We start from the raw sequence: 26545 nt of genomic DNA, 5'->3' as shown, positions 1-26545 counted from the left end.
TCACCCAAACCGATTTGACATCCTGATCTCCTGAACCAAGATCATCTCTAACTATTTCACCAAAGCCATCCTTGATTAACAGTGCTACCCCTCCACCTTTACTTAGTTTCCTTTTTCATCTTGCATGTTATATGCCTTCAATATTTATGATCCGATCCTTGTCTCCATAATGGCTATCAGATCATACTTATTTACTTCAAATGTGTGCTATCAATTCATTTACTTTGTTATGAATGCTCTGTGCATTCAGATACAGAGCCTTTAGTTTTGTCTTTTTGTTATCTCTTTTATCTAGTTTTGACTCTTGGTGTATTCTTAGGTTTTTTTCTCTGTTCCTTCCTGCCATTCTCTGATGTGGCTGTTTTGTTATTAATCATAAAATGCCATACTTGTTTTTTGCCTAACTACTGGTTATTCTAGGAAGGTTATGATTCCATTAGCTTTTGGAGTAAAGTGTCTCAGAGGAGAGATATTAGAGTGTTTGCTGCGTCTTATTGAATGATCGGAGATACTGCATGTTATTAAGCAAGAGAAGTAAAGGGAAGGTGTGGATGAAACGTCTTAAATAATTTTTTTTATTCTAACATTGGATGTGAGCGTCACTGATAAGACAAGCATTTGTTGCTCACTCCTAGTTGTCTTGAGAACGTGGTGGTGAGCCTGGTGTAGGTAAACCTGCTGTTAGGAAGAGAGTCCCAGGGTTTTGACCCTGTAACAGTGAAGGAACAGTGATTTATAGTTCCAAGTCAGGATGGTGTCTGGCTTGGACGGAAACTTGCAAGTGGTAGTGTTCTGATGTGTTTGCTGCCTTCAAGGTTGTAGAGTTTACAGGTTTGGAAGGTGCTGTTGAAGGAGCCTTGGTGAGTTGTTGCAGTGCATCTTGTAAATGGTTCACACTGCTGCCACTATTCGTTGGTGGTGGAGGGAGTGAACGTTTAAGTTGTTGGATAGGGTGCCGATCAAGCATGTTGCTTTGTCCTGGATTGTGTCACACTTCTTGAATGTTGGAGCCGCACTCATCCAGGCAAGTGGAGCATATTCTATCACATTCCTGACTTGTGCCAGGTTAGATGGTGGACAGGCTTTGGGGTCAGGAGGTGAGTTTGGCACCATAGAATTCTCAATTTCCAACCTGCTCCTGTAGCCACAGTATTGATCTGGCTGTTCCAGTTCAGTTTTTGGTCAATGACAACCCCTCCAAAATGTTGCTAGTGGGAGATTATGATGGTTATGTCATGGGATGATGGTTAGATTCCCTCTTGTTGGTAATGGTCATTGCCTGACACTTGTGTGGCGTGAATGTTACTTATCAGTCCAAGCCTGAATGTTGTCCAGGTCTTGTTGTATATGGGAATGGACTGCTTCAGTATCTGAGGAGTCGCGGGTGGTACTGAAGATTGTGGAATCATCAGTGAACATTCCCATGTCTGATCTTATGATGGTCATTGATGGCTGAGCGAGAGTTTTACCCTTGATTCACATTTACTTCAATTTTGCTGGGGCTCCTTGATGCCACAGTTGATCAAATTCTGGCTTGATATCAAAGGCCTCTCGCCCAACCTCTTGAGTTCAGCTTTTTTTTTTCCATATTTAGTCTGAGGCTTTAATGAAGTCAGGAACTGAGTGACCCTGGTGGAACCCAAATTGGGTGGTGAGCAGGTTATTGCTGTGTGAGTGCTGCTTGATAGCATTGTTGATGATATCACTATCAGTTTGCTAATGAATGATGTGGCAGTTATTAGTCAGATTGCATTTGTCGTCTTTTTTGTGGACACAATATACCTGAGCAATTTTCCATGTTATTGGGTAGATGCCAATGTTGTAGCTGTACTGGAATAACTTGGTTAGGGATGCAGCTAGTTCTGGAGCATAAGTCTTCAGTATTACTACTGAAATGTTGTCAGGGCCCATACCTTTGTTGTATCCATTGCCTTCAGCCATTTCTTGATATTGCATGGAGTGAATCAAATTTGCTGAAGACTGGCATCTATGGTGATGGGGACTTTGAGGAAACTGAGGTGGATCATCCACTCATCACTTCTGGCTGATGATGGTTGTAAATGCTTCAGCTTTGTCTTTTGCACTGATGTGTTGGACTCCCCCATTGCTGAGGATGGGGTTTTTTGTGGAGTCACCTCCTCCAGTTAGTTGTTTCATTGTCCTCCATAATTCATGGCTGAATGTAGCAAGCCTGCAGAGTTTAGATCAGATCCACTGGTTGTGGTTTCACTCCCAGGCAACTCCTTCTCAACCATATATCACTGTACCGCCACGTCTGTTGCGTCTGTCCTGCTGGTGCAACAGGGCATATCCAGGGATTGTAATGGAGGTATCTGAGACATTACAAGTATGATTCGGTGCGTATGACTATGTCAGACTGTTGCTTGACTAAAACAAAAACAGAATTACCTGGAAAAACTCAGCAGGTCTGGCAGCATCGGCGGAGAAGAAAAGAGTTGACGTTTCGAGTCCTCATGACCCTTCGACAGAACTTGAGTTCGAGTCCAGGAAAGAGCTGAAATATAAGCTGGTTTAAGGTGTGTGTGTGGGGGGCGGAGAGATAGAGAGACAGACAGGTGGAGGGGGTTGGTGTGGTTGTAGGGACAAACAAGCAGTGATAGAAGCAGATCATCAAAAGATGTCAACGACAATAGTACAATAGAACACATAGGTGTTAAAGTTAAAGTTGGTGATATTATCTAAACGAATGTGCTAATTAAGAATGGATGGTAGGGCACTCAAGGTATAGCTCTAGTGGTTTTTTTTTTAAATAATGGAAATAGGTGGGAAAAGGAAAATCTTTATAATTTATTGGAAAAAAAAGAAGGGGGAAACAGAAAGGGGGTGGGGATGGGGGAGGGAGCTCACGACCTAAAGTTGTTGAATTCAATATTCAGTCCGGAAGGCTGTAAAGTCCCTAGTCGGAAGATGAGGTGTTGTTCCTCCAGTTTGCGTTGGGCTTCACTGGAACAATGCAGCAAGCCAAGGACAGACATGTGGGCAAGAGAGCAGGGTGGAGTGTTAAAATGGCAAGCGACAGGGAGGTTTGGGTCATTCTTGCGGACGGACCGCAGGTGTTCTGCAAAGCGGTCGCCCAGCTTACGTTTGGTCTCTCCAATGTAGAGGAGACCACATTGGGAGCAACGAATGCAGTAGACTAAGTTGGGGGAAATGCAAGTGAAATGCTGCTTCACTTGAAAGGAGTGTTTGGGTCCTTGGACGGTGAGGAGAGAGGAAGTGAAGGGGCAGGTGTTGCATCTTTTGCGTGGGCATGGGGTTGTGCGATAGGAGGGGGTTGAGGAGTAGGGGGTGATGGAGGAGTGGACCAGGGTGTCCCGGAGGGAGCGATCCCTACGGAATGCCGATAAGGGGGGTGAAGGGAAGATGTGTTTGGTGGTGGCATCATGCTGGAGTTGGCGGAAATGGCGGAGGATGATCCTTTGAATGCGGAGGCTGTTGGGGTGATAAGTGAGGACAAGGGGGACCCTATCATGTTTCTGGGAGGGAGGAGAAGGAGCAAGGGCGGATGCGCGGGAGATGGGCCGGACACGGTTGAGGGCCCTGTCAACGACCGTGGGTGGAAAACCTCGGTTAAGCCTCAACCGTGTCCGGCCCATCTCCCGCGCATCCGCCCTCACTCCTTCTCCTCCCTCCCAGAAACATGATAGGGTCCCCCTTGTCCTCACTTATCACCCCACCAGCCTCCGCATTCAAAGGATCATCCTCCGCCATTTCCGCCAACTCCAGCATGATGCCACCACCAAACACATCTTCCCTTCACCCCCCTTATCGGCATTCCGTAGGGATCGCTCCCTCCGGGACACCCTGGTCCACTCCTCCATCACCCCCTACTCCTCAACCCCCTCCTATGGCACAACCCCATGCCCACGCAAAAGATGCAACACCTGCCCCTTCACTTCCTCTCTCCTCACCGTCCAAGGACCCAAACACTCCTTTCAAGTGAAGCAGCATTTCACTTGCATTTCCCCCAACTTAGTCTACTGCATTCGTTGCTCCCAATGTGGTCTCCTCTACATTGGAGAGACCAAACGTAAGCTGGGCGACCGCTTTGCAGAACACCTGCGGTCCGTCCGCAAGAATGACCCAAACCTCCCTGTCGCTTGCCATTTTAACACTCCACCCTGCTCTCTTGCCCACATGTCTGTCCTTGGCTTGCTGCATTGTTCCAGTGAAGCCCAACGCAAACTGGAGGAACAACACCTCATCTTCCGACTAGGGACTTTACAGCCTTCCGGACTGAATATTGAATTCAACAACTTTAGGTCGTGAGCTCCCTCCCCCATCCCCACCCCCTTTCTGTTTCCCCCTTCTTTTTTTTCCAATAAATTATAAAGATTTTCCTTTTCTCACCTATTTCCATTATTTAAAAAAAAAACCACTAGAGCTATACCTTGAGTGCCCTACCATCCATTCTTAATTAGCACATTCGTTTAGATAATATCACCAACTTTAACTTTAACACCTATGTGTTCTATTGTACTATTGTCGTTGACATCTTTTGATGATCTGCTTCTATCACTGCTTGTTTGTCCCTACAACCACACCAACCCCCTCCACCTGTCTGTCTCTCTATCTCTCCGCCCCCCACACACACACCTTAAACCAGCTTATATTTCAGCTCTTTCCTGGACTCGAACTCAAGTTCTGTCGAAGGGTCATGAGGACTCGAAACGTCAACTCTTTTCTTCTCCGCCGATGCTGCCAGACCTGCTGAGTTTTTCCAGGTAATTCTGTTTTTGTTTTGGATTTCCAGCATCCGCAGTTTTTTTGTTTTTATATCTGTTGCTTGACTAGTCTGTGGAACAGCTCCCCCAATTTTGGCACATGACCCTAGATGTTAGTAAGGAGGATTTTGCAAGGTTGACAGGGCTGCGTGTGCCTTTGTTACTCCTGGTGCCTAGATTAATGCCAGATGATCATCTCGTTTTCTTAGTTTTTTGGCTTTTCTGTAGCAGTTTGGTACAACTGAGTGGCTTGCTGAGCTATTTCAGAGTTGAGAGTCAACCACTTCTCTGTGGGTCTGGAGTCACATGTTGGCCAGACCTGGTGAGGAAGGCAGATTTTCTTTCCTAAAGGGCTATAGTGAACCAGATGGATTTCTACAACTATCTGATATCCGTAGTGGTGCCTATGAAACTAGCTTTTAATTCCAGATTTATCAATTAATTGAATTTAAATTCCACCAGCTGCTGTGGTGGGATTTGAACCTGTGTTCCCAGAGCATTAGTTGAGCCCCTGGATTACTAGTCCAGTAACATACCACTATGCCACCATCCCCCAAAAAATGCATATTCATAATCCTTGTCAAGGTCATTAATGTTCATGATAAATAATCATGCCTTTAATTTATATTGCCTCTTTGTTTTGTACTTAGTTTACTGGACTTGATGGGCGGGATAATCTTGCCGGGGAGCTGGGGATCCATGAAGGAGATGAATTGAAGGGAGCACCGCTATTATTGGAGGTGATGAGAAGAGGTCAACAGAAAGAAAAACGCAATTGCCTTTCTGATGTAAGTAACTTATACAATGGAATATTCAAATGATATTCCTGTTTCATTTAAGTGCCGTCATTTTTATTAAGCTTCAAAATGTAATTTTGGTTGATAAGCAATTATAAACTGAGGTGAGGTGAGAGTGACTGCCCTTGACATCAAGACAGCATTTGAGCAAGTGTGGCATCAAGGACCCCTAGCAAAACTGGTGCCAATGGGAATCAGGGAAAGCTCTCTGCTGGTTGGAGTCATACCAAGCACAATGGAAGCTGGTTGTGGTTGTTGGAGGTCAATCATCTCAGTTCCAGGGCATCACTGCAAGAGTTCCTCAGGATAATGCCCCAGGCCCAACCATCTTCAGCTGCTTCATCAATGACCTTTCTTCCATCATAAAGTCAGAAGTGGGGATGTTCACTAATGATTGCACAATGTTCAGCACCATTCGAGACTCCTCGGATACTGAAGCGTTCCATGTCTAAATGCAGCATGACCTGGACAGTATCCAAGATTGGGCTAACATTCATGCCACGCATCTCCATTCATGCCATTTCCAACAAGAGAGAATCTAACCATTGCCCCAACATTCAATGGCATTACCATCACTGAAACCCCACTATCAACATCCTGGAGGTACCATTGACCAGAAACTGAACTGGACTAGCCATATCAATACTATGGCTACAAGAGCAGGTCAGAGGCTAGGAATCCTGCGGTGAGTAACTCACCTCCTGACTCCTCAAGTCTGTCCACCATCTCTAAGGCACAAGTCAGGAGTGTGATGGAATACTCTCCACTTGCATGGATAAGTGCAGCTCCAACAAGCCCGACATCATCCAGGACAAAGCCGCCCTCTTGATTGGCACCACATCCACAAACATTCACTCCCTCCACCACTGACGTATAGTGGCAGCAGTATGCACCATCTGCAAAATGCACTGCAAGAACTCACCATAGATTCTTAGACAGTACCTTCCAAACCCAGGACCACTACCATCTAGAAGGACAAGGGCAGCACATGCATGGGAACACCACCTCCAAGCCACACACGACCCTGACTTGGCAATATATCGCCATTCCTTCATTGTCGCTGGCTCAAAATCCTGGAACACCCTTTCTAATAGCACTGTGGATGTACCTAAACCACAGGGACTGCAGCAGTTCAAGAAGGCAGCTTATTACCACCGCCTCAAGGGCAATTAGGGAATGGGCAATAAATGCTGGCCTAGCCAGTGACGCCCATATCCCATGAATTAATAAGAAAATGGCTGGATTTTACAGTGTAAATCAAGTGACCCCCTTCCCTGCATACATAAAATATGAGTGATGACATCAGGTCAGCATTCCAATGTCATCACGCCAGTCTCCGATTATTACAGAAGACGAAGGTGCATGGAAATCAAAAGCCCACCCGCCATTTTTAAATTGTCAATAACCTGTTAATTGATTATGTTAAAGAGCCAATTGTATGCAATTTTTCTTTGTTGACTCCATTTTTCTTTGGGTGTCAGACAGGAAAAAGTTTGGGAACGCTGTATCCCAGGAATGAGGAGGTGGCACAAGGGTGGAAGAAAAGCCCTTCAATGAGACTGGGGCTGCATGTAGTAGCAGGTGCTGATGAAGTTGGCAGTGTTTTTTTATTCACTGTTTTGAGCCTGCAATAAGAAATAAAAGATTGAGAGGACAGGGAAATCTTTAAAATTGGTAGCCCTAACCGACTTCCTGTTCACCGCATAATGTTCCGGCCTAAATGCCCAATTGGATGCTGAGCCCCCATCGCAATGCTAATTGACCGCTAATGCTCAATTTACCATATTGAGATGGCGGGAGCAAGCAGACCACTGTCTCCTTCACCAAAGCGAAAACCATGAAATCCAGCCCCAAACCTTGTTGTGGGTACAGCTTCAATGTTACTCTGCAAAGGTGTCTAGTCCAATTGTAGGTTTCTTTAGGCCTTCTTCCATCATCTTAGAAATGAAACCAGAGTTAGAGGCAGAATCTTGTGCAGTCCCCTGTGGCACATTTTGTGGCAGGGACCCTTGAATCAGGTGGGAGGGTGGCAGGTGAGGACTCTGGCACCTTCCCACCTCCAGTCCAATTAAGTCCAGGGTCTGTGTGCGGCCGTCCTGCCCCATTACCAATTGAGGCCCTAAAGTAGGCAATTAATGCCTTCGTTCACAGGCACTCGGTGCCTGATTGAGGGACCCAGCATTAGGAAGAGTAGGCACCACTTAGAACCACCACCCTGCCTTTGCTGCTGACCATCTCTTCCCTGCGACCCTAACCCGCCATCACTCAGCTCTGAAGAAGAGCCATACGGACTTGAAATGTTAAATCTGGCTTTCTCGCCATAGATGCTGTTAGACCTGCTGAGTTTTTCCAGCATTTTCTGTTTTAATATCACTCGGCTCTTGTCTGCAATCCAGCGACGATCCTAGCAGTCGGATGATTGGCCAGCAGCTCTTTGCAGTGGAACTTCTGCTTCCGGGGTCCTTGATCCTGTGGGAGGGCCTGCTGCTGGTCTGTCAAATTCCTGAGTGGAACAAGATGCAGTGGGTCTTCCCAGCAACAGGCGACACAAGGCTCTGGCCGACTTTGCAGCCGGTGGGTGAGACCCCCACCCCCCCTATCACCACCACAAAATTCTGGACACAGTCTTTTAGGGAATTTAAATATGTAGTTTAAAAATGGAGGAAATGACGATCAGTATTTTGGTGAAATGATTTGTAATTTTAAAGTACTTAGTGAATAATTGGGTTGCCCTGATGTCTTGGCTAGATAAGTCTTTGCTAGGTTTGATACCTGACCAATGCTCTGAACTGATTTTATCTGGGTTAGTGGCAGGGTCACTACATTAGCCCCTTCATTTAGTCAGAGGGTGTAAAAGTGGCCAGAGTTCCTCCTCTTGATTACTATCCAGCGACCTGCTTTGCAGCCATGAACACTAAATGAGAACAGGATCGGGTTTGGATGTGATTTCTTTTTCACACCCTTCCTCTGACCATGGTTGAAGAGCATGTTGAAGCCTGTTATCAAAGATCAAACTTCCCCATTCACATAAGTTACCAGAGCTCAACTGGCAGTGGTGGAACTGTACCTCAGCAAGAAATCTTAGTGTCTAGCTTCAAAGTGGTCCCTAATTAACCCAACTAAACATGGTGTGGATGCTGGGTAAGGGCAGGATCCGGCTCGACAACAATTTGGCCCCTTTGGCCAAATAACTTGCAGATGCCCATTGTCCAGAAATGTATGAGGAGTATGTTCACATTGGAGGGCACTTGTTTCAAAAGAACTGTGCCTCAGCAAGAAGAGTTTGGGTGATGATGGCAAAGTAGATAAATAAAACACAAACTTCTGTGTATGCCTCCCATATTTTTGAGACTCATCAGCATGGAATCATAAAATAGAGCAGGGCAGAAGGTGGCCATTCAACCCATCGAGTCTGCGCAGGATCTTCCAGAGAGCAATTGCACTAGTCCTATTCCCCTAGTCTTTCCCCATCTTCCTTAGTTTTATTTTCTCCTTCAAGTGTTCATCCAATTCCCTTCTGAAGACTACTATTGAATCTGCCTCCACCACCTACCACCTATCAGGCAGTGCATTTCAGATCCGAAACAGTTGTTGCATAACTTTTTGCCTCTTCTTGACACCTTAAATCTATGCCTTCTGGTCTCTACCCTTTAATAACCAGAATGGTTTCTCTTTATCCATCTAAACCAGGGGTGGGGAACCTACTGCCCGTGGGCCGTTGCTCAATTTCATCTGGCCCACAGCAAAATTTCTAAGAATATAGACCTATGACAGTAGTGCCTTCAAAATAGCATTTATCATCATTGTTATGAATTTGCTGTGGATAAAAGCCTCAGCTAAATTACTATAATAATTTTTAACAATATAATATTCAAATTTAGCCATCACATTAAAACAATGGGTGAATTAAATGTTTCTGTATTCTCTCTTAATTTAGTTTTTTGAAAAGTTGATTTTTATGTGTGTGGCTCACGACTGCTTTTGTCTGTGTGAATAGCTCATGATAAGAAAAAGGTTCCCCACCCCTGATCTGAACATTTAATGATTTTGAACACCTATATCAAACTCCTCTTAGCCCTCTCTACTTCTCTAGTCTATCCATATAACTGAAGCAATGCTAGTAAATCTCTTCTGTATCTTCTCCTAAACCTTTCTGCCCCTCCCAAAGAATGTGCTCAGAATCAGATACAGCACGGCACTAGAACCAAAACAGTGTTCTAATTCCACGAAGCCAGGGATTCCATATGCTTTATTAACTGCTTTGAGGGTGACAGGACAGATTAACAAAGCATAAATAACCTCAGGTCTCTCCTCCTATGCACTGCACCCAAAACTCCACCACTTAACCTGTATTATCTCTCCTCCTCCTTCTCACTAAAATGCATCACCCTCACTCTCCCCTGCAACAAATTTCATCTGCTATGTCCCCACTCGTGCTGTCAGCCATACACATGCTCCTGAGGTCCATCACTGTCCTCGGCAGTGTGTACCATAACTCCAAGTTTTGTGTTGTATGCAAACCTTGAAATCTTTCCCACCAAGGTTGCAAAAGATCTGGTTTAGACTCGGAAAGGTCGCCAGGTAGATAGATGGAGTTGGTGGCTAGGGAACATAATTTCTGGTGATACCTAAAGGCTTTGGTTTTCCCAATATTTAGTTGGAAGAAATCGCTGCTCATAAAGCATTCAGTGCTGGGAAGGGGAAAAGTCAAGAGAAATGGTGGTGATGTAGAACTCTTGTGTTGTCAGCATACTTGTGGAAACTAATGTGTTTTTGGATGATGGCACTTAGGCGCAGGATGTAGATGAGAGAGCTAAGGGTAGATCCTTGGGGGACATCAAAGGTATTAGCATTGCTGAAAAAAGAGAGACATCTAAGCTTTTCATCTTGCACTCACCAGGACACTCAAGAATATCAATACAATAGGGAAAAATGACAATTTATACTGTATATGAAGAGAGTGCTGATTGATTGGCATGTGCCATTGCCATGGAGAATGTACCACTGGTGACTGACAATTAACTGCCAAGCATTGTTTGAAATTTAAACCAGGCAGCTTGACCCTGACTGGTCAAGGCATTGCCCTGAGGATTGAGCGAGCAAATGGCTGTCACTTGTTTAGCTGAAATAGGTGCAGTGTATGTACATGTTCTTTCTGTCTTCAAAGAGCAGGGCCCTGTGTATTAATATATGTAGCTTCCAGTACGTGTAAATGTGCAACATTGTGAGCCCAACTGACATTCTTAAATTGGTTATCAGTGTAATTCTTAGTACATTGGACAACATTTGCTAAATAATCCTCAATTGTGGAATTGCATCTAATGTTGGACACTATTTTGAATTTTGCAAGCGGGAGCTGTTTGGGTACGGTATGTGCCCTGCCCGTTGCGAACAGCGGGGCATGCTGTTTAATACGATCTGCCAGTCTTTGGGACATACATGATTCTGTGGGTACTGGATTTTAACATTCAAAGCAAAAATTGAAAAATCTTTTATTTTGAAATAAAAGTTTGGTTTAAAAATCTAAAGAAACCAGATGTATTTGCTAGACATCAACACAAGAAACGGGGAAAATATGAACCCATATGCATGTTTCTAATTCATAAGAATAACACAATAATAGTCTGCTCTTCTTGTTGCAGGGTGACCAGCTTACTTGTATTCCAAAGGTAGTAGATCATTTGTGCCTCACTTTCTGTCAACTGGTGATAAGTATTATTGACTTCTACTGATGGCTGGGATTTTCATCAGAATATAGTCTTTCTTGTACTCTCGGCCTTCACAATTATTTTAAGTTATAAATTTGATCACTTTTCAGTATGTGATACAATGGGGAAATTTTACCAGTGCCATGGATTAGGGGCAGGTTTGAAGCAGGGTAGGGGTGGGAGGTGGAGGGGAGAGAGCCACTGAAAATTAGAACAAATGATATTGGACAGGAATTCCAAGGCATGCCCTGATTTTTCCAGGAGGCGGCTTCAGTGCACTAGTGACAGGCCATCCAGCAGCAGTGAGAAGCCACTTGAGATTGTTAATGAAGTAATTAGGCATTTTCTGAGGGCAGTGGAATTTTACTGGCAGCACATGGGACCCCTGCAGTGTCTTCAGCTTATTGACTCAAGGAGGTGAGTTCATAGCGGGAGGTCAGAGTGCCATGAAAATAATGGCCTAGATGTTGGAGTCAGCAGTGAAGCGGAGGCGTACATCGTTGACTGCATTTAAAACTGCATTCTTAACTTTGTTTCGTAGGCTGCAGCAGGAATTTGCTCTCCCAGCTGCAGCATGGATTCATCAGCAAGGTGAGTAGGGAGGCTTAGTGGCAAGGCAATAACACCAGCAAAGCCGTGCCTTCTTTGACTTCACCAGCTGAAGAGACAGCTTAATGACAGGTGTTTTTTTAAATGTTTTCTTTCTTATACTTTTAATTGTGGCTCTCCGCCCTCCAACCCCACATTCCATGCATCCACTGTTACCCCCACCACAACTCCACCCTCAGCTCTTCTCTGATTATTGTTAGGACAGAGGAGTAAGGAAGGGGGCAATGGGAGCAGGGGTGGGGAAGTTGGGATCAACGGGGTGAAAGATGGGAGTAGAGCCGGGGATGACAGATTTGCAGGGAGGGGGTATTGAGCAGAGCCAGGGGAGGCTGTTGAGCAGAGTGTGGGGTGATTTGGAGGTACAGGGCACTCTGTTGAAATCTGCAAATGAGACAAAACTTGAAAATATAGTAAAGTGTGAGGGAGATTGTAATAGACTTCAAGAAGACATAAACAGACTGGTGGGATGGGTGGGAACACGACTGATAAAAGTCAACACAGAAAAGTGTGAGGTGATATATTTGGGTGGGAAGATTGAAGAGAGACAATATAATCTAAACAGTTCAACTTTAAAGGGGTGCAAGAATAAAGGGACCTCGGGATCTTTGTGCGGAAATTTTTGAAGGTTACAGGGCATGTTAACGAAAGAGTTAATAAAGCATATGGGATCCAGGACTTTGTCACAAGAGACTGGAGTACAAAAACCAGGAAGTTTATGCTAAGCCAACAAAAGCACTATTCAGTCTCAGCTGAAGCCTTGTGTCCAATTCTGAGCGTCACATCTTAGGAAGGACTTGAAGGCATTGGAGAGGATACAGAAAAGGTTTACTAGATGATTCCAGGGATGAGGGATTACAGTTATGTGGATAGACTGAGAAGCTGGTGTTGCTGTCTTCAGTGCAAAGAAAATTGAGGAGATTTGATAGAGATGTTTAAAATTAAGGGTTTAGCTAGTGTAAATAAAGAGAAACTGTTTCCAGTGGCTGAGGAGCTGATAACCAGAGGGCACAGATTTAAAGTGACTGGCAGAAGGAACAGATGATGTGAGAAAACACGTTTTTTACAAAATCTTTTGGATTTGAAATGCACTGCTTGATAGGGAGGTGGATATAGTTTCAGAAATACCTTTCGAAGGGTAATTGAATAAACACTTGGAAGGAGAAAACATTTGCAGGGATATGGGAAAGAGCTGGAGAATGAAACTAACAGGATTGCTTCCTGAAAAGAGTTGGTGCAGACTGGATGAGCTGAATGGCTTCCTGTAGTGTACTATTGTATCATTCTATTATAGCTGACTGTAGTTGTGAAATTGTGTGTCACTATTAGCTATGATACTGGGAAACATGAAATTATTGACATGGTTTTAGTGTACAATAAAACATAAGTGACAGCGGTGGTAAGTGTACAGGTACCTCATTTTATAAATTTTAGAACTATACAACAATTCATATACTTTCCCTCTTAGGTTCAAGACTAGTTGTGATTATTCTTTTCCAGGAGCTATCCACAAAACACATAGCAGAAGCTAAGAAAAAGTTTGAATTTTACGATGAAGTGAGTTTTTAACTTTTAACTTAGATTGTTAATCCATGCTAAAATATGTGTAAAATGCAACTACTGGTATATTTTCACGCATTTTGTTACGAGGTGATTTATGACTTAACTAATTGAAGTTATATGGTTAATACTATAAAGATTTTTTTTAGAGCGTGGTATAAATTTTACAAACATATTTATATGGATCAGTTCCACTCCTGGCGAGTGACTGAGGGAGAGCAGACCAGGGAGTCACGGGCCCGTAGCCTGTGGTTTTATGATCTTTAGCTTCAGTGGATAAATGATTGTGACCCATGAGTCTGTGATTTTCTAACCTGTGGTCCCTGCTGTGATCACTGTTCCTCACCAGAAATATCTAGTTATGAAATCACCCATTCCATTTCAATTATTTTATTGGTAATTTCATACTTTACGCATAGCCTCCTATAGTTAGTTAAAGCACCCAATTCAACATTAATATGTTAAAATTGGCACTTTTCCCATGGGTAAAAATGTTTTCTAAATCAAAGTTGGCTCCAAGGCAGGAATTAAAAGTAGGGGGAAAGATTCTTAAAGCATTATCTAGGCCCATGTGAAAGTTCACAACACCGATCACAGGTGAGGAAGGTCATTCATAAGAACATAAAAAATTGGAGTAGGAGTAGGTAATTCGGCCCCGAAACCTGCCCCGCCATTCAATATGATCATAGCTGATCTGCCTCAGGCCTCAACTCCTCCTTCTTACCAGCTCCTTATATCCCTCAACTCCCCAATATTTCAAAAATCTATCTAATTTCTCTTTAAATACGTTCGGTGATCTAGCTTTCACAACTCTCTGGGATAGAGAATCCCAGACATTCACTACCCTCTGAGAAGAAATTCCTTTGCATCTCAGTTTTAAATGAGTGTCCCCTTCTTCTGTAACTATGTCCCCTAGTTCATGATTCTCCAGTAGTGGAAACAGCTTCTCAACATCTACCCTGTCATGCCCCCTTAGAATCGTGTATGTTTCAATAAGATCACCTCTCATTCTTCTAAACTCTAATGAATAAAGACCTAACATTTACTCCTAGCCCATATTAGCTTATCCAACTAGAAAGATTCTGCGTTCTCCCATTTGTGCCACTCAATTGTTTCTTAAATGATTGATTTTGTTCTCTAGGTATGGCACTCTGTCTTAGCCACAGTTATTGCTAGATAATGATTAGATGGTGGTGGGTCACCTTCTTGAGCAGCATGGGTTGTAGGGAATTCTAGGATTTTGCCCCATGAAGGCATGGCGATTTAAGTTGATTACATCAGAAATATTCTCAAGGATTCTTCAGATCATCAGCCACACTTCAGAATATTGATAGAAACCATCACAGTTGATTGAGAGAGCTTCTGAGGAGTTTTCAGCATGTCAGATCCAAGCTATTATGCTTGCTGCTCTTGTCCTTGATGATAAAGGTTGACAGCACCTCCCAGCCCTGCAATATAAACATGTTGCAGTGCATTCATTCTTCAGTTGATTCCATAACATTTGCTTCCATTATCTTATCTGGAAGCCCGCTGCGTTGGTAACTCCTTGAACCAGATTTTCTTGGAGGACGCAGGTCGGCCGAGTCAGGAAGCTTCCTGACCTGGCAAACCCGTCTCCTTTAAAAAGGCCCCTGCTCACCATGTTTTTGTTCTGGGGAGATGGGGGCAGAGTGGCCTCTGCAGGCAGACCTGCACCTCTGTTTGCTGGGATGTCAGCCCAGTTTTTTAATGATGAATGTCAGGCCCTCAAACCCTGACACCCCTCCCTCCTACCAAATCCACTCCGCATGCCCCCTCACACCTCTTCATATCTCCATACCTTCTCATATTCCCCTTGCCCCCTAATACGTTGCCACCCCCTCCATGTCCCCATGTATTTTCCATAGCAACTCATCCAGCCTCCACTATGGTTAGAGCTCAGGAGCCCTGTCTTTGAAATAGAGATGAAAAAAAACTTCCAACAATCTAATAGAGCTCTCTCTGGAACACACTTCTCATATTTTAAATAAAAAGCTCTCGTTCATAAAACCCATTCAAAAAATGTAACACCCTCAAGTGGTCACTCTTGAAAAAACAAACAACACCTTTTTCACTAACCACATAAAAGACACATGACTCTTTAAAAAGCTTGTAAAACTGTCAATCAAAATGTGAACACAGTCCCTTGCTGAGATGGTGGTCCTGGACCTTTTGAAACTCAGCCAAGCTTTTATAGTGGGGTCCTGTATAATAACAAACCCTGTAAAATGTAAACAATGGAGTCTATTGAAACTGGAAAACCAGATGGCCTTTTTAAGCTACACAAGATATCTTGTCTCAGAGCAGGCTTTTTTCTGCAAGCGAAAGCTGCTGAAGGTTTTTCTTTATTTTAAAAGGACTCTGGGTATTCACCTCAGATCCTAGAGATCCCTAGCAGTGTTTTCTTCAAATTTTAATGCATTTGAATACTATTCTCAAAAGTACTCTAATGCATTTCAACACTTGCACAACGTAAAGGTCAATTATCTTTTCAGGACCGATCCCAATAATCAATCACTGCAGTAAAAACACATCTAACTTAAAATACAGAATCTAACTATTGAAATTAAAGAACAAATGTTTTGTACTTCAAAGCCTGTTTTATACTTCAAAGCTTATCAATGAAAAAATTCCAGGCACAGGTGGCAGACCTTGTTTTTTGGTTCCTTACTTGGGACTGGGATTCCCCTTGTGGTTCGCGCTTCCTTTGGGGGGCCGTGAACTGCATCTATTCATTGAAGGGGCCCAGACTCCACTAAATTGCAGAGTGGGTTTAAACTGCCCACACCCACAATGGAGCTGGCAAGAGCAGGAATGGCAGGCTACCCTTGTCCTTATCCCGTGCTGGCAAAAATTGCTGCTGTTAATTCTAAATTTATCTATTTCAAGGTTAACAAGCCCAAGTGTTTTGTAACTCGGGTCTCTGACACTTGACCTTCTGTTGAATGTCTTCCCTATGTCCCAATGGCCAGAATTGGATGCTGCCCCACCTTTGGTCTGAGTGCTATATGGTTTGAACATGATTTCCACTGAACTGTACAGCTCTTTTCACAAGAGAACTCAACATTCTCTTTGCTTTGTTGATTGTTGTACCTCAGTGGGCACATTGTGTGTGCACATGAAACAATTTTGAAACCAGGTGAATTGTTTAAAAATTATGTTAGTTTATCAGAATAGAAATGTTTTTGTTTAAATAGTGAATTTTTACCCAAAACAAAAAATCATAACCTGTCCAATTTACCCATTTCACTGGAATCCTTTGAATTGTATATTTTCGATACTTTTAGTTCTATTAAATAGAAATACTGGTTTTATCCCATTTAGTGCACATAAGGGATGGGAATCCTTGGGGTATTTCCTATTTATAAAAGTTCAAATTTAGAAATGTGTAGCATTGTATGATCCAGTGGCATTTCATTTTCATGATCTGTCTTGATTTTAGGACAAGAATGGTGAGATAAGTAAAGAAGAACTGAGGGAACTATTCATAGATCTCTTCCCTCATTTTCACAAGTAAGCAAGCCTGCACTACTTACAATTGTGTTTTCTTTTTAATTTGCACTTTGGTGCAAACCATTTTTGTTCTATTTTAACCATTTAAAATTGTTTCACTGATAGGAATATGCTGGACAGATATGTAACTGATGAGTTTAAAGCAGTAGATAAAGATTTTAATAATGGTAAGTATATTTTACAAAAGTTTTATACATGTTTGCTTAGGCTGCTGAAGTAATCCAATCCTAGTTACATTAGGTTCTATTTTTCTAGCATGTTTGTTTCAATAAGATTATTAAATTCCTCTCTCTGCTGAAAATTCATTCTATTTAGAAATAAATAATCACATTTTAACAAGAAGGGACTTTACTGTCATGCTAATCATCTGGTAACTCCATTATATGTGTAGTTTCATAAGAATATAGAACATTGGAGCAGAATTAGGCCATTTGGCCCCTCAAACCACCTCTGCCATTCAGTATCATACCTGAGCATCTACATTACCTCCACTTTCCTGCCCAATTCCCATATCCTTTGGTTCCCTCAGTGCCCAAAAAACCTTAGTCTTGAAGGTACTCATCGACTGATCATCCACAGTTCCGTAGAGTAGAGAAAACAAAAAGGTTCATAATTTTTTGAACGAAGACTTTTCTTCTAGCCTTGAATAACTGACCCCTTATTCTAAGACTATGGTCCTGAGTTCAAAAATCTTCAGCCAGGAGCAACACCCTTTTCAGCATCTAAGAGGGCTTGACAGTGTAGGACATTATACATTTCAATGAAGTCACCCTTCATTATTTTTAAGTTCTGGAAATGTAGGCCAAATTCTATTTGATCTTTGCTCATAGGACAGCCCTCTCGTTCAAGTAATACATCTAATGAACATTGCTGCACCCGTTCCGAGGGACGTATATCATATCTTAGATGAAATTTATACGTAATTCTCCAGCTGCGGTCTCTCCAAAGCCCTACATAATTGCAGCAAGATTCCCTTGCCTTTACAACTGCAACTAATATTTGTATAGCACCTTTAACATATTAAAATAGCCCAGAGCATTTCACAGGAATGCCAAATGCTCCAAACTTCTTGTAGTGAAGGCTATACAAGCATGTTAACTTTCTGTGACTAGTATATAAAGACACCAAAAACCCGCTGAATGCAAACATTTACTGGAGGTCTTATGTTGTGGCGGGTAGCACCCCTGCCTCTGAACCAGAAGGGTTTGAGTCCGACATGAGGACTTGATGGCCAAGGAAAGTGCTTTGCTGTTAATCACTGACCTACAACAGGAATTAACAGTGGGACAATACTATGGTAAGTATCTGGGTAAGTATCACACAACAGGCCCGAGACTCTGAGGTCAGCATTGCAGACATTTTTGGAGGGGCCTGGTCAGTGCAAATCTGCCCATCAAAAGTTTAGACTTTTCTGTGGGACAAGTGAGTGTCTCAACATTCATCGCTGTTGGCATTGGAAGATTCAGTCCATTATAAAGGGTTTGCAAAAATGACAGGATGGCTGCATGGGGAATGAATTATGCAAGTAAAGGTCCAATTATTTAAGCTATGTTTTTACTGTGGAAAGAAGCCTGAAGGACACATGGTACAGGTCTCTAAAATAACGAAGGTGTAGTTAAGGTTGAAGCAAGCAGGATAATTAATCCTGGCAATCAACATAAGATTAGAGAATGAACAAAGTTATTATTTTTATTATTATAGTTTGTTGCCTTGTTCTGCAACTTGATGCAATATTAGATTGCCTTGGTCAACAGATCAGTTAACCAAAAACATTTTTAAAATTGTTCATCCAGTTGAAATTTTAAAGTAACTGCTTTTTTTTCCCTTGTTTAATTAGTGGTTGATTTTGATGAGTTTCTGAGAATGTACAAAAGGTTATTCATCCAATGCAGAAGTGTGGTAAGACAAGTTTTTCTGATTAAAAATCATAATGATGTATTTCTAAAATGACTTTGCTCCCCTCTTCCATTCAGTATGCCGTAGTTGAAAAAAGCAAGCAGCCAGTTGTTTTCTAAACTCCTGTCCTTTCAATTCTGTAATTGGCTACTCTGCTTTCTGCAACCAGTCCAGCACTCTCCTTGAGGGACAGCTGAGGTCAGCCAAGTTAGAAGTTCAAATTGAGGAATCTTCAAGTGCAAACTCCTGTCTTACTATCCATGATGCAGCATGCTGCTGTACCAATGTGCTTCAGCACCAGGGGGCAAACTTTTGTATCAAAAACCTGTAAAATCTTCCGATCAATCATTTACATTTGAGGTTCTGAGGTGAATAGCCACATGCATTCAATTGAAGTGTACACTCAAAATTTTCCCTGAGCCTATAGTAATTAAGTAAAATCTTAAGAATATCAATCAAATAGTTTTATTGATGCTGTTTTACTCTGGTAGCTTTACAATATTGACATGATCTCAGCAGACAGAAACTATAGTATCCATGGAGATATTACTATTTAACCCTAGAAAATATCCACTTGCCTGTTGTGTGAGAGAGATGATGATGCCGCCTATTACTATGATCTTATGACTACACAGGATTCTATGCTGACCAGATTGTTAGCCATGTTCCAAAATTACATCGTTTTGTAAAAAGAATGTTAGTTTGTCTAGTGTGAGGGGAAATTAATTTGGTCAAAGTTAGTGCTTATAATCTCTTGACACCAAATCTGGGAATGACTGTAAACAAAAATTTGAACATTTAAGTCTGACTCTGCTGATTTGACATCAGGTTTGCCTGGGTATGTCCTGTTCACAAAAAGCAGGACAGATCAATCCAGCCAATTACTTCTCCATCAGCCTACTCTCAATCACCAACATGGAAGGTGTCGTCGAAGTTTGGGACTTACACAGCAATAACCTGCTTACTGATGCTCAGTTTGGGTTCCGTCAGGGCCACTCGGCTCCAACCTCATCACAGCCTTGGTCCAAACATGGAATAAAGAGCTGACCTTGAGGGAAGGTGAAAGAGACTCCCCTTGACGTCAAGGCAGCATTTGGTCGATTGTGGTTCCAAGGAGCCCAGGCAGAATTGAAGTCGATAAGGATCAGGGAGAAAACTCTGCACTGGTTTGCACAAAGGAAGATAGTTTTGGTTGTTGGAAACCAATCATCTCATCCCATGATATCGCTGCAGGTATTTCTCCGGATAGCGTCCCATGGCCAACCATCTTCAGCTGCTTCTTCAATGACCTTCCATCCATCTTTAGGTCTGAAGTGGAGATGTTTGATGGTGACTGCACAACGTTCAGTACTTTGCAACTCGGATACTGAAGCAGTCTGTGTCCATATGCAGCAAGACCTGGCCAGTATTCGGGCTTAGGTTGATGACTGGCAAGCATTCACACCATATAAGTACCTGGTAATGACCATATCCAACAAGAGAGAATCCAGGCATCTTTTCATGACATTCAATGGCATTATCATTACTGAATCCCTCACTATCAATACCCTGAGGGTGACCATTGACCAGAAATTGAACTGGACCAACCATATAAATGATGTGGCTACAAGAATAGGTCAGAGGCTGGAAATTCTGAGGTGAGTAACTTACCTCCTGACTCCGCAAAGCCTGTTCACCATTAATATGGCACAAGTCAGGATTGTGATGAAATACTGTGGATTTAACTGGATGAGTGTGGCCCCGGTGGCACTCAAGAAGCTCCATACCATCCAGAACAGCCCACGTGATTGGCTCCCCATCCAACTTAAACATTCGTTCCCTCTACCATCAGTGCACAGTGGCAACAGTGTCTATCGTGTACAAGATGCACTGCAGCAACTCACCAAGGCTCCTTCAACAGCATCTTCCAAACGCGTGACCTCTAGCAGAAGCACAAGGGCAGCAAATGCATGGGAACACCACCACCTGCAAGTCCCCCCTGCCCCCGCCCCCGAGCCATCCTGACTTGGGACCATATTGCCGTTCCTTCACTGTCACTGAATCAAAATCCTGGAATTCCCTTTCTAACAGCACTATGGATGTACCTGCACCACATGGATTGTAGTGGTTCAAGAAGGCAGCTCACCACCACCTTCTTGAGGGCAATTAACGGTTGGCAATTAGAGAACAAATACTGGCCTTGCCAGCAGCACCTGCATCCCAAGAAAGAATAAAAAAAAGTTATGTTGTCACATGTTGCAGCATGATGTTGCTGTAATACAGTTTTTAAAAAATATTATTCAACTTTGCAACTGCTGTTGTCTGTTTCTATGACAGGTAGCCCAGGATGCTACTGATATTGTACAGTCTCCATGCAAACTTTCAGAAGGGAGGCAAACTGCTTTAAATACAGGCAGCAAGGTAAGTGAACACAGCCAACTTTTGTGATTATTTTGAACAAAGGTTTCCTAACATTCTTTGTGGCTGTTAGCAATCATTATTGTAATTTGTAAAAGATTTTAATCAAACAATAGAGTATCAATAATGTTACAAATGTACCATTGCAGTAAAGGCATTTGACTTAATTAGCATAGACAGAATAAAGGGGTCATAATGTCTCTTTAAATTACTAATAGCCTGTTGATTACCCTGCAGGACCTTCAGGCTGGCTTATAGTAATTATAGTCTACTGATCAAGTCACTTTTTTTGTTCCCATTTAGAAATTAAATTACCCAATAATTTTATTTAAGCAAAATGGATAATAGTAAAGTGGGAATTTAGTGAGTCTTTTTTTAAGAAAAACTAATTATTAGCTTGGGTTCCGAGGAATCAGTCCAGAAGAACCTACTTATTGTTAGATAGTCAATCATTTTAATGTGAAATTGCTTGATTCAAGCTATCTGCTGATTTTGTTAACCAACTAATTTCCACTTGCTGTATTATTTATATTACCTCATTTAAATGATTGGATATTGTTTTTCTTAGCACAATCACAAAATGACTCCATTATCCAGCATATACTTTACAACACTTTATAACCTTTCTGTCACTAGGTGACACCAAGATGTATCACAGTCCCTTCAAGATCTAGGTTCAAATTTGAATTATCCAGTATTTAATTTAAACAACATCAGTAACAACAAAGTGTGAGTTTACTGTTTTAAAATTCAACTATCAAATGGTTTTAAGCAACTTTGAATCATTAGGATATGACTGTAAATAAAAGCTTCCACAGTGCAGTCTACTCTTAATTCAAAGTTGGTAAATTCAAACTCTGAGTTGGATTGTTTTACCACATGAACCAACATAGCAAAATGGGATTTAAAGTTATTAGCTTTTTAGAGCACACACAACAAGTGACTGTGAATTCCCATCAGTACATTGCAAATTTTCTGTCACTAGGCAGCAAAAGGTGCTTTTTAGATTATGCATCAACCTGTATTACAGCTCATTCAAAATCTACTCTTAGACCAATCCACTTTGGATGAAAATGGAATGCAGCTTCCAGTCAGCAAAATATAAAATGCTATGTTTTGAGTTGAATTCTAATAAATTTTAAAACAGATACTTAAAAAAATGACTGCAATCATCCAGGGTGTTGTGTGTCTCCTGTTTAGTTCATAACTTTAATATTCATCTCAGTAGCCTATTGACTGCCTTGCAGAACTTTCAAGCTGGCTTTCAAGATGACTGCACATGACTAAGCACACCTCCCATTTCAGCAGCATTTCAGGCCAAATGAAGCTCATCTCTGGCAGGAGAAAAATATTGATGAAAACAGCTATCATTATTTTCTCCACGGGCAGAATATTGAGCTCGGCGGGCGGACGCATGCCCGACCCGTCCGAGCGTAAAATGACGCACAATGATATCGGGCGGGTGGCCCAATGTCATTGTGTAGTGCCGCGATATTTCATTTGACAGGTGAGGGTCGGAGTCGGCAGCGCGCCTATCGACAATTAAAAGGCCTATTAAGGCCATTAAAAAGGTAATTAATGTCAAATTTATGTTGCCTGTCCAATCTAACGGTTAATGGGCAGGTGAAAACGCCGAGCAACCTTTGCACTTTTTAGGAAACCTCATCCACAGCCTCTCCTTTTGAACTGTTTGTACCCATCTGTATCAACAGGAAGGCAGAATAAGCACCATACTACCTTCAGGTAGCCTATCTCAAAGCATGACCTGATACTGAGTTGCAAAGCCAAATTGAAATCAGGATCAATATTCACAACCAGTCCCTTAGCATTCTGCTAGTGGCTAATGGCTGTATGTGCAAGAAACTTTCAGAACTTTTCCCCACACCTACTGGCTCTTCTCCTTTTCTTCCCATCTACAACCATAACCTCAAGGAATACAAGCCACAGTCAAAAAATGTACATCCTAGGGACGGTCTCTGTAGATTATATGTAAAAAGAATTCAAGAAACACATAAAAGAAGGTTCTCTTAATGGCCTGTGATAAATGCACCACTTAGTATGTTGCTGAGCCATAGAGCCCAGATTTGATTGCCAGTCTTTGCTGAATGAGCTAAGAGAAGCTAGGCAGTTAACTTCAATTAGCTTTTATTGCTCGTGGCTTTAAAAGAAAAAAAGTGGCTTCCTCCGAAAACTGAGTAGGGTTCTAATAGGCTACAGTTGTCTTTGGAGTGGGACCTCAGTAGGGTTAAGTTTCGAGAAGAAGGCAGCAACAGAATAACTGCCGGGCTGAGGTGTTATCTTGAAGGAAATCAACACTTCAGGTTTTTATTATGAGATTTTCTAAGTTCAACATTGCTATCAGCAGAATTTTGGGGATATTTTCCCCATATAGCATTGATAGTTTAGGTGTTAAAACATCCTCAAACTGGTTGCACCATTGGGTTTGCCTGCCTTTAGCACAAGATGCTATCATGGTAAAGGAGTTTAAGTGTGCTGTAAGAACAACTGCTCTGAAAATGATTAAGCCTCTGATTAGCATTTAAATTGGCTCCTAATGTTTGTTAAAGAGGCTGCACAACATTTTGGTGACCACTGTAACTCCTACTGCTGGCTGGAAGGAGTTTAGTGGTTTTTATTACGTTTTTTATTAAATGTACTTGCACTGTGATGGAATACCCTCCACTTGCCTAGCAGAGTGCAGCTCTAGCGATGCTCAAGAAGCTCAGCACCATCCAGGATAAAGCAGTCCACTTGATTGGCACACCATCCACCAACATAAAATTTCACTCCCTCCACCACCAATACACAGTGGCAGCAGTGTGTGCCATCTGCAAAATGCACTGCAGCAACCCACCAAGGCTCCTTCCACATCACCTTTGAAACCTGCAACCTCTACCATCTAGAAGGACAAAGGCAGCAGATGCATTGGAACACCACCTGCAAGTACCCCCCACCCCTCCCCCACTGCCTGCCAAGCCACCCATCTTCCTGCCCTATATCACCATCCCTTCACTGTCGCTGGGTCAAAATTCTGGAAGCCCCTTCCTAATGCCCTGCGGGCGTGCCTGTATTAGTTGGACAGCAGCAGTTCAAGAAGGCAGCTCACCACCACCTTCTCCAGGGCAATTTGAGCTGGATAACACCCACATCCCATGAAAGAATAGCAAAAAATCGAAACACTGCTATCAATTCTGCAGTCTGAGTTCATTGGAAGTTTGGAATATCATTGACTAAAATGTCCTGATTATATGTCTTCATTTACTGAATCATCAGAAGCATGTTTTACAGAGGGAACAATTGATAAATCATATTGACTAGATACAAGTACTTACAATTTGTTAAGGACTGCAGACCTAAAAATGGGTAACACTCTCTACCTATGTAACATCACCCATCTCTGGTCCTGCCTTAGCTCATCTGCTTCTGAAACCCGCACCATACCTTTGTTACCACTAGACTTGACAACATCAATGTACTCCTGGCTGATCTCCTATCTTCCACCCGGTATAAACTTGAACTCATCCAAAACCTTATTCACCTCACACCCTTGTGCTCACTGACCTATATTGGTTGGCATTGTTCTGTTCTAAAATTCTAATCATTTTTTTCTCCAAACCCCTTCATGGTCTCAACCTTTCCTGTCTCTGTAATCTCCTCCAGCCCTACAACATCACCCATCTCTGGTCCTGGCTCGATGCAGAATTTATTCTTGGTAGGGAACTTCAATGTCCATCAGAAAAAGTAGTTCAATAGCACCACTACTGACTGAGCTGGCCAAGTCTTTAATGACATATCTGCCAGACTGTGCCTGCAACAGATGGTGAGGGAACCAACAAGAGGGAAAAACCTACTTGACCTTGTCCTCACAAATCTACCAGTTGTAGATGCATCTATCCATAGCAGAATTGGTAGGAAGGACTGCTGCACAATCATTGTGGAGATTAAATCCCACTGAGGCCACCTTCCTGTTGTATGACACTGTCATTGTGCAAATGGGATAGGTTCAGAACAGATCTAGCAGCTCAAAACTGAGCATCTTTGAGGCACAGCAGGGCATCATTGAGGTGCTGCAAGCCATCAGCAACAGCAGAATTGTATTCTTCCACAATCTAACCTCATGGCCCATCATATCCCACACTATCTTTACTATCAAGCCATGAACCAACCCTGGATCAATTAAGAGTGTAGGAGACAATGCCAGAAGCAGATCCAAGCATACCTGAACATAGGTGCCAACCTGGTGAAGCTATAATACAGGGCTACATGTATGCTAAACAACAGAAACAATATACTACAGACAGAGTTAAGCAGACCACAGCCAATGGGTCTCTTCAATGTTCTACAGTACTGCCACATCTATTTGGTGGCCAATTAAAGAGCAACAGGAGGAAAGGCTCCACAAAAATTTCCATCCTGAATGATGGCAGAATCCAGAACATTGGTGTAAAAGACAAGGTTGAAGAGTTGGGACATCTTCAACCAGAAGTACTGAGTGGATAATCCATCTTGGCTTCCTGAGGTCCTCAACATCATAGATGCCAATTTTTGCTAATCATATTCACACCATATGATATCAAGAAATGCTTGGGTGCACTTAATATGGCAAAGACTATCGGCCCCAGCAACATCCCGCCAATAGCACTAAAGGCTTGTGCTCCAGAACTGGCTGTGACTCTTACCAAGCTGTTCCAGTCCAGCTATAACACAGACATCTTTCTGACTAAGGTATGTCCTGTGCAAAAGAGACAGGACAAATCCCATCTGGCCAATTACCGCCCCATCAGTCTACTCTCAATCATCAGCAAAGTGATGGTGTTGTTGACAGTACTATCAAACAGCACTTGGTCACTAATAAACTTCTCACCACTGTTCAGTTTGGGTTCTATCAAGGCCACGCAGCTCCAGACGTCATTACAGCCTTTATCTAAATATGAACAAAAGAGCTGAATTCCAGAATTGAGGTTAAGAGTGACTGCCCTTGATATCAAGACAGCCTTTGACTGAGTGTTACATCAAGGAGCCCTAGTAAAGTTGAAGCCAATCAAAATCAGGGGAAAACTCCATTGGCTGGTGGTATACCTAGCACAAAGAAATATGACTGTGGGTGTTGGAGGTCAATCATCTTGCCCCCCCAAAAATCATTGCCTGTGTTCGTCAAGGCAGTGTCCTAAGCCCAACCACCTTCAGCTACTTTAGCAACTTCAGCAATAACCTTTCCTCCACCTCCATCAGAAGCAGGAATGTTTACTGCTGATTGCAGAGTGTTCAGTTCAATAGCAAGTCCTCAGATACTTGAAGCAGTGCA

General features: G+C 42.5%; 1 protein-coding gene across 5 annotated transcripts in view; it reads left to right on the top strand.

The window, feature by feature from the left end:
- Positions 1-26545, top strand: part of cep43 (centrosomal protein 43) — a 251093-nt gene that overhangs the window by 31830 nt on the left and 192718 nt on the right. For 4 of the 5 annotated variants that reach the window (XM_041182859.1, XM_041182856.1, XM_041182860.1 and 1 more), the window contains exons 5-11: positions 5396-5533; positions 11185-11211; positions 13357-13413; positions 16877-16947; positions 17053-17114; positions 18785-18846; positions 21160-21243. In XM_041182859.1, coding sequence (XP_041038793.1) covers positions 5396-5533; positions 11185-11211; positions 13357-13413; positions 16877-16947; positions 17053-17114; positions 18785-18846; positions 21160-21243 — 501 coding nt within the window. The remainder of the gene's footprint in view (positions 1-5395; positions 5534-11184; positions 11212-13356; positions 13414-16876; positions 16948-17052; positions 17115-18784; positions 18847-21159; positions 21244-26545) is intronic. The other variant, XM_041182857.1, reaches the window with a different exon arrangement.

The sequence above is a fragment of the Carcharodon carcharias genome, chromosome 2, assembly GCF_017639515.1.
Source record: "Carcharodon carcharias isolate sCarCar2 chromosome 2, sCarCar2.pri, whole genome shotgun sequence".
NCBI lineage: Eukaryota > Metazoa > Chordata > Chondrichthyes > Lamniformes > Lamnidae > Carcharodon > Carcharodon carcharias.
This window is presented reverse-complemented; position numbering and strand designations above follow the sequence as displayed.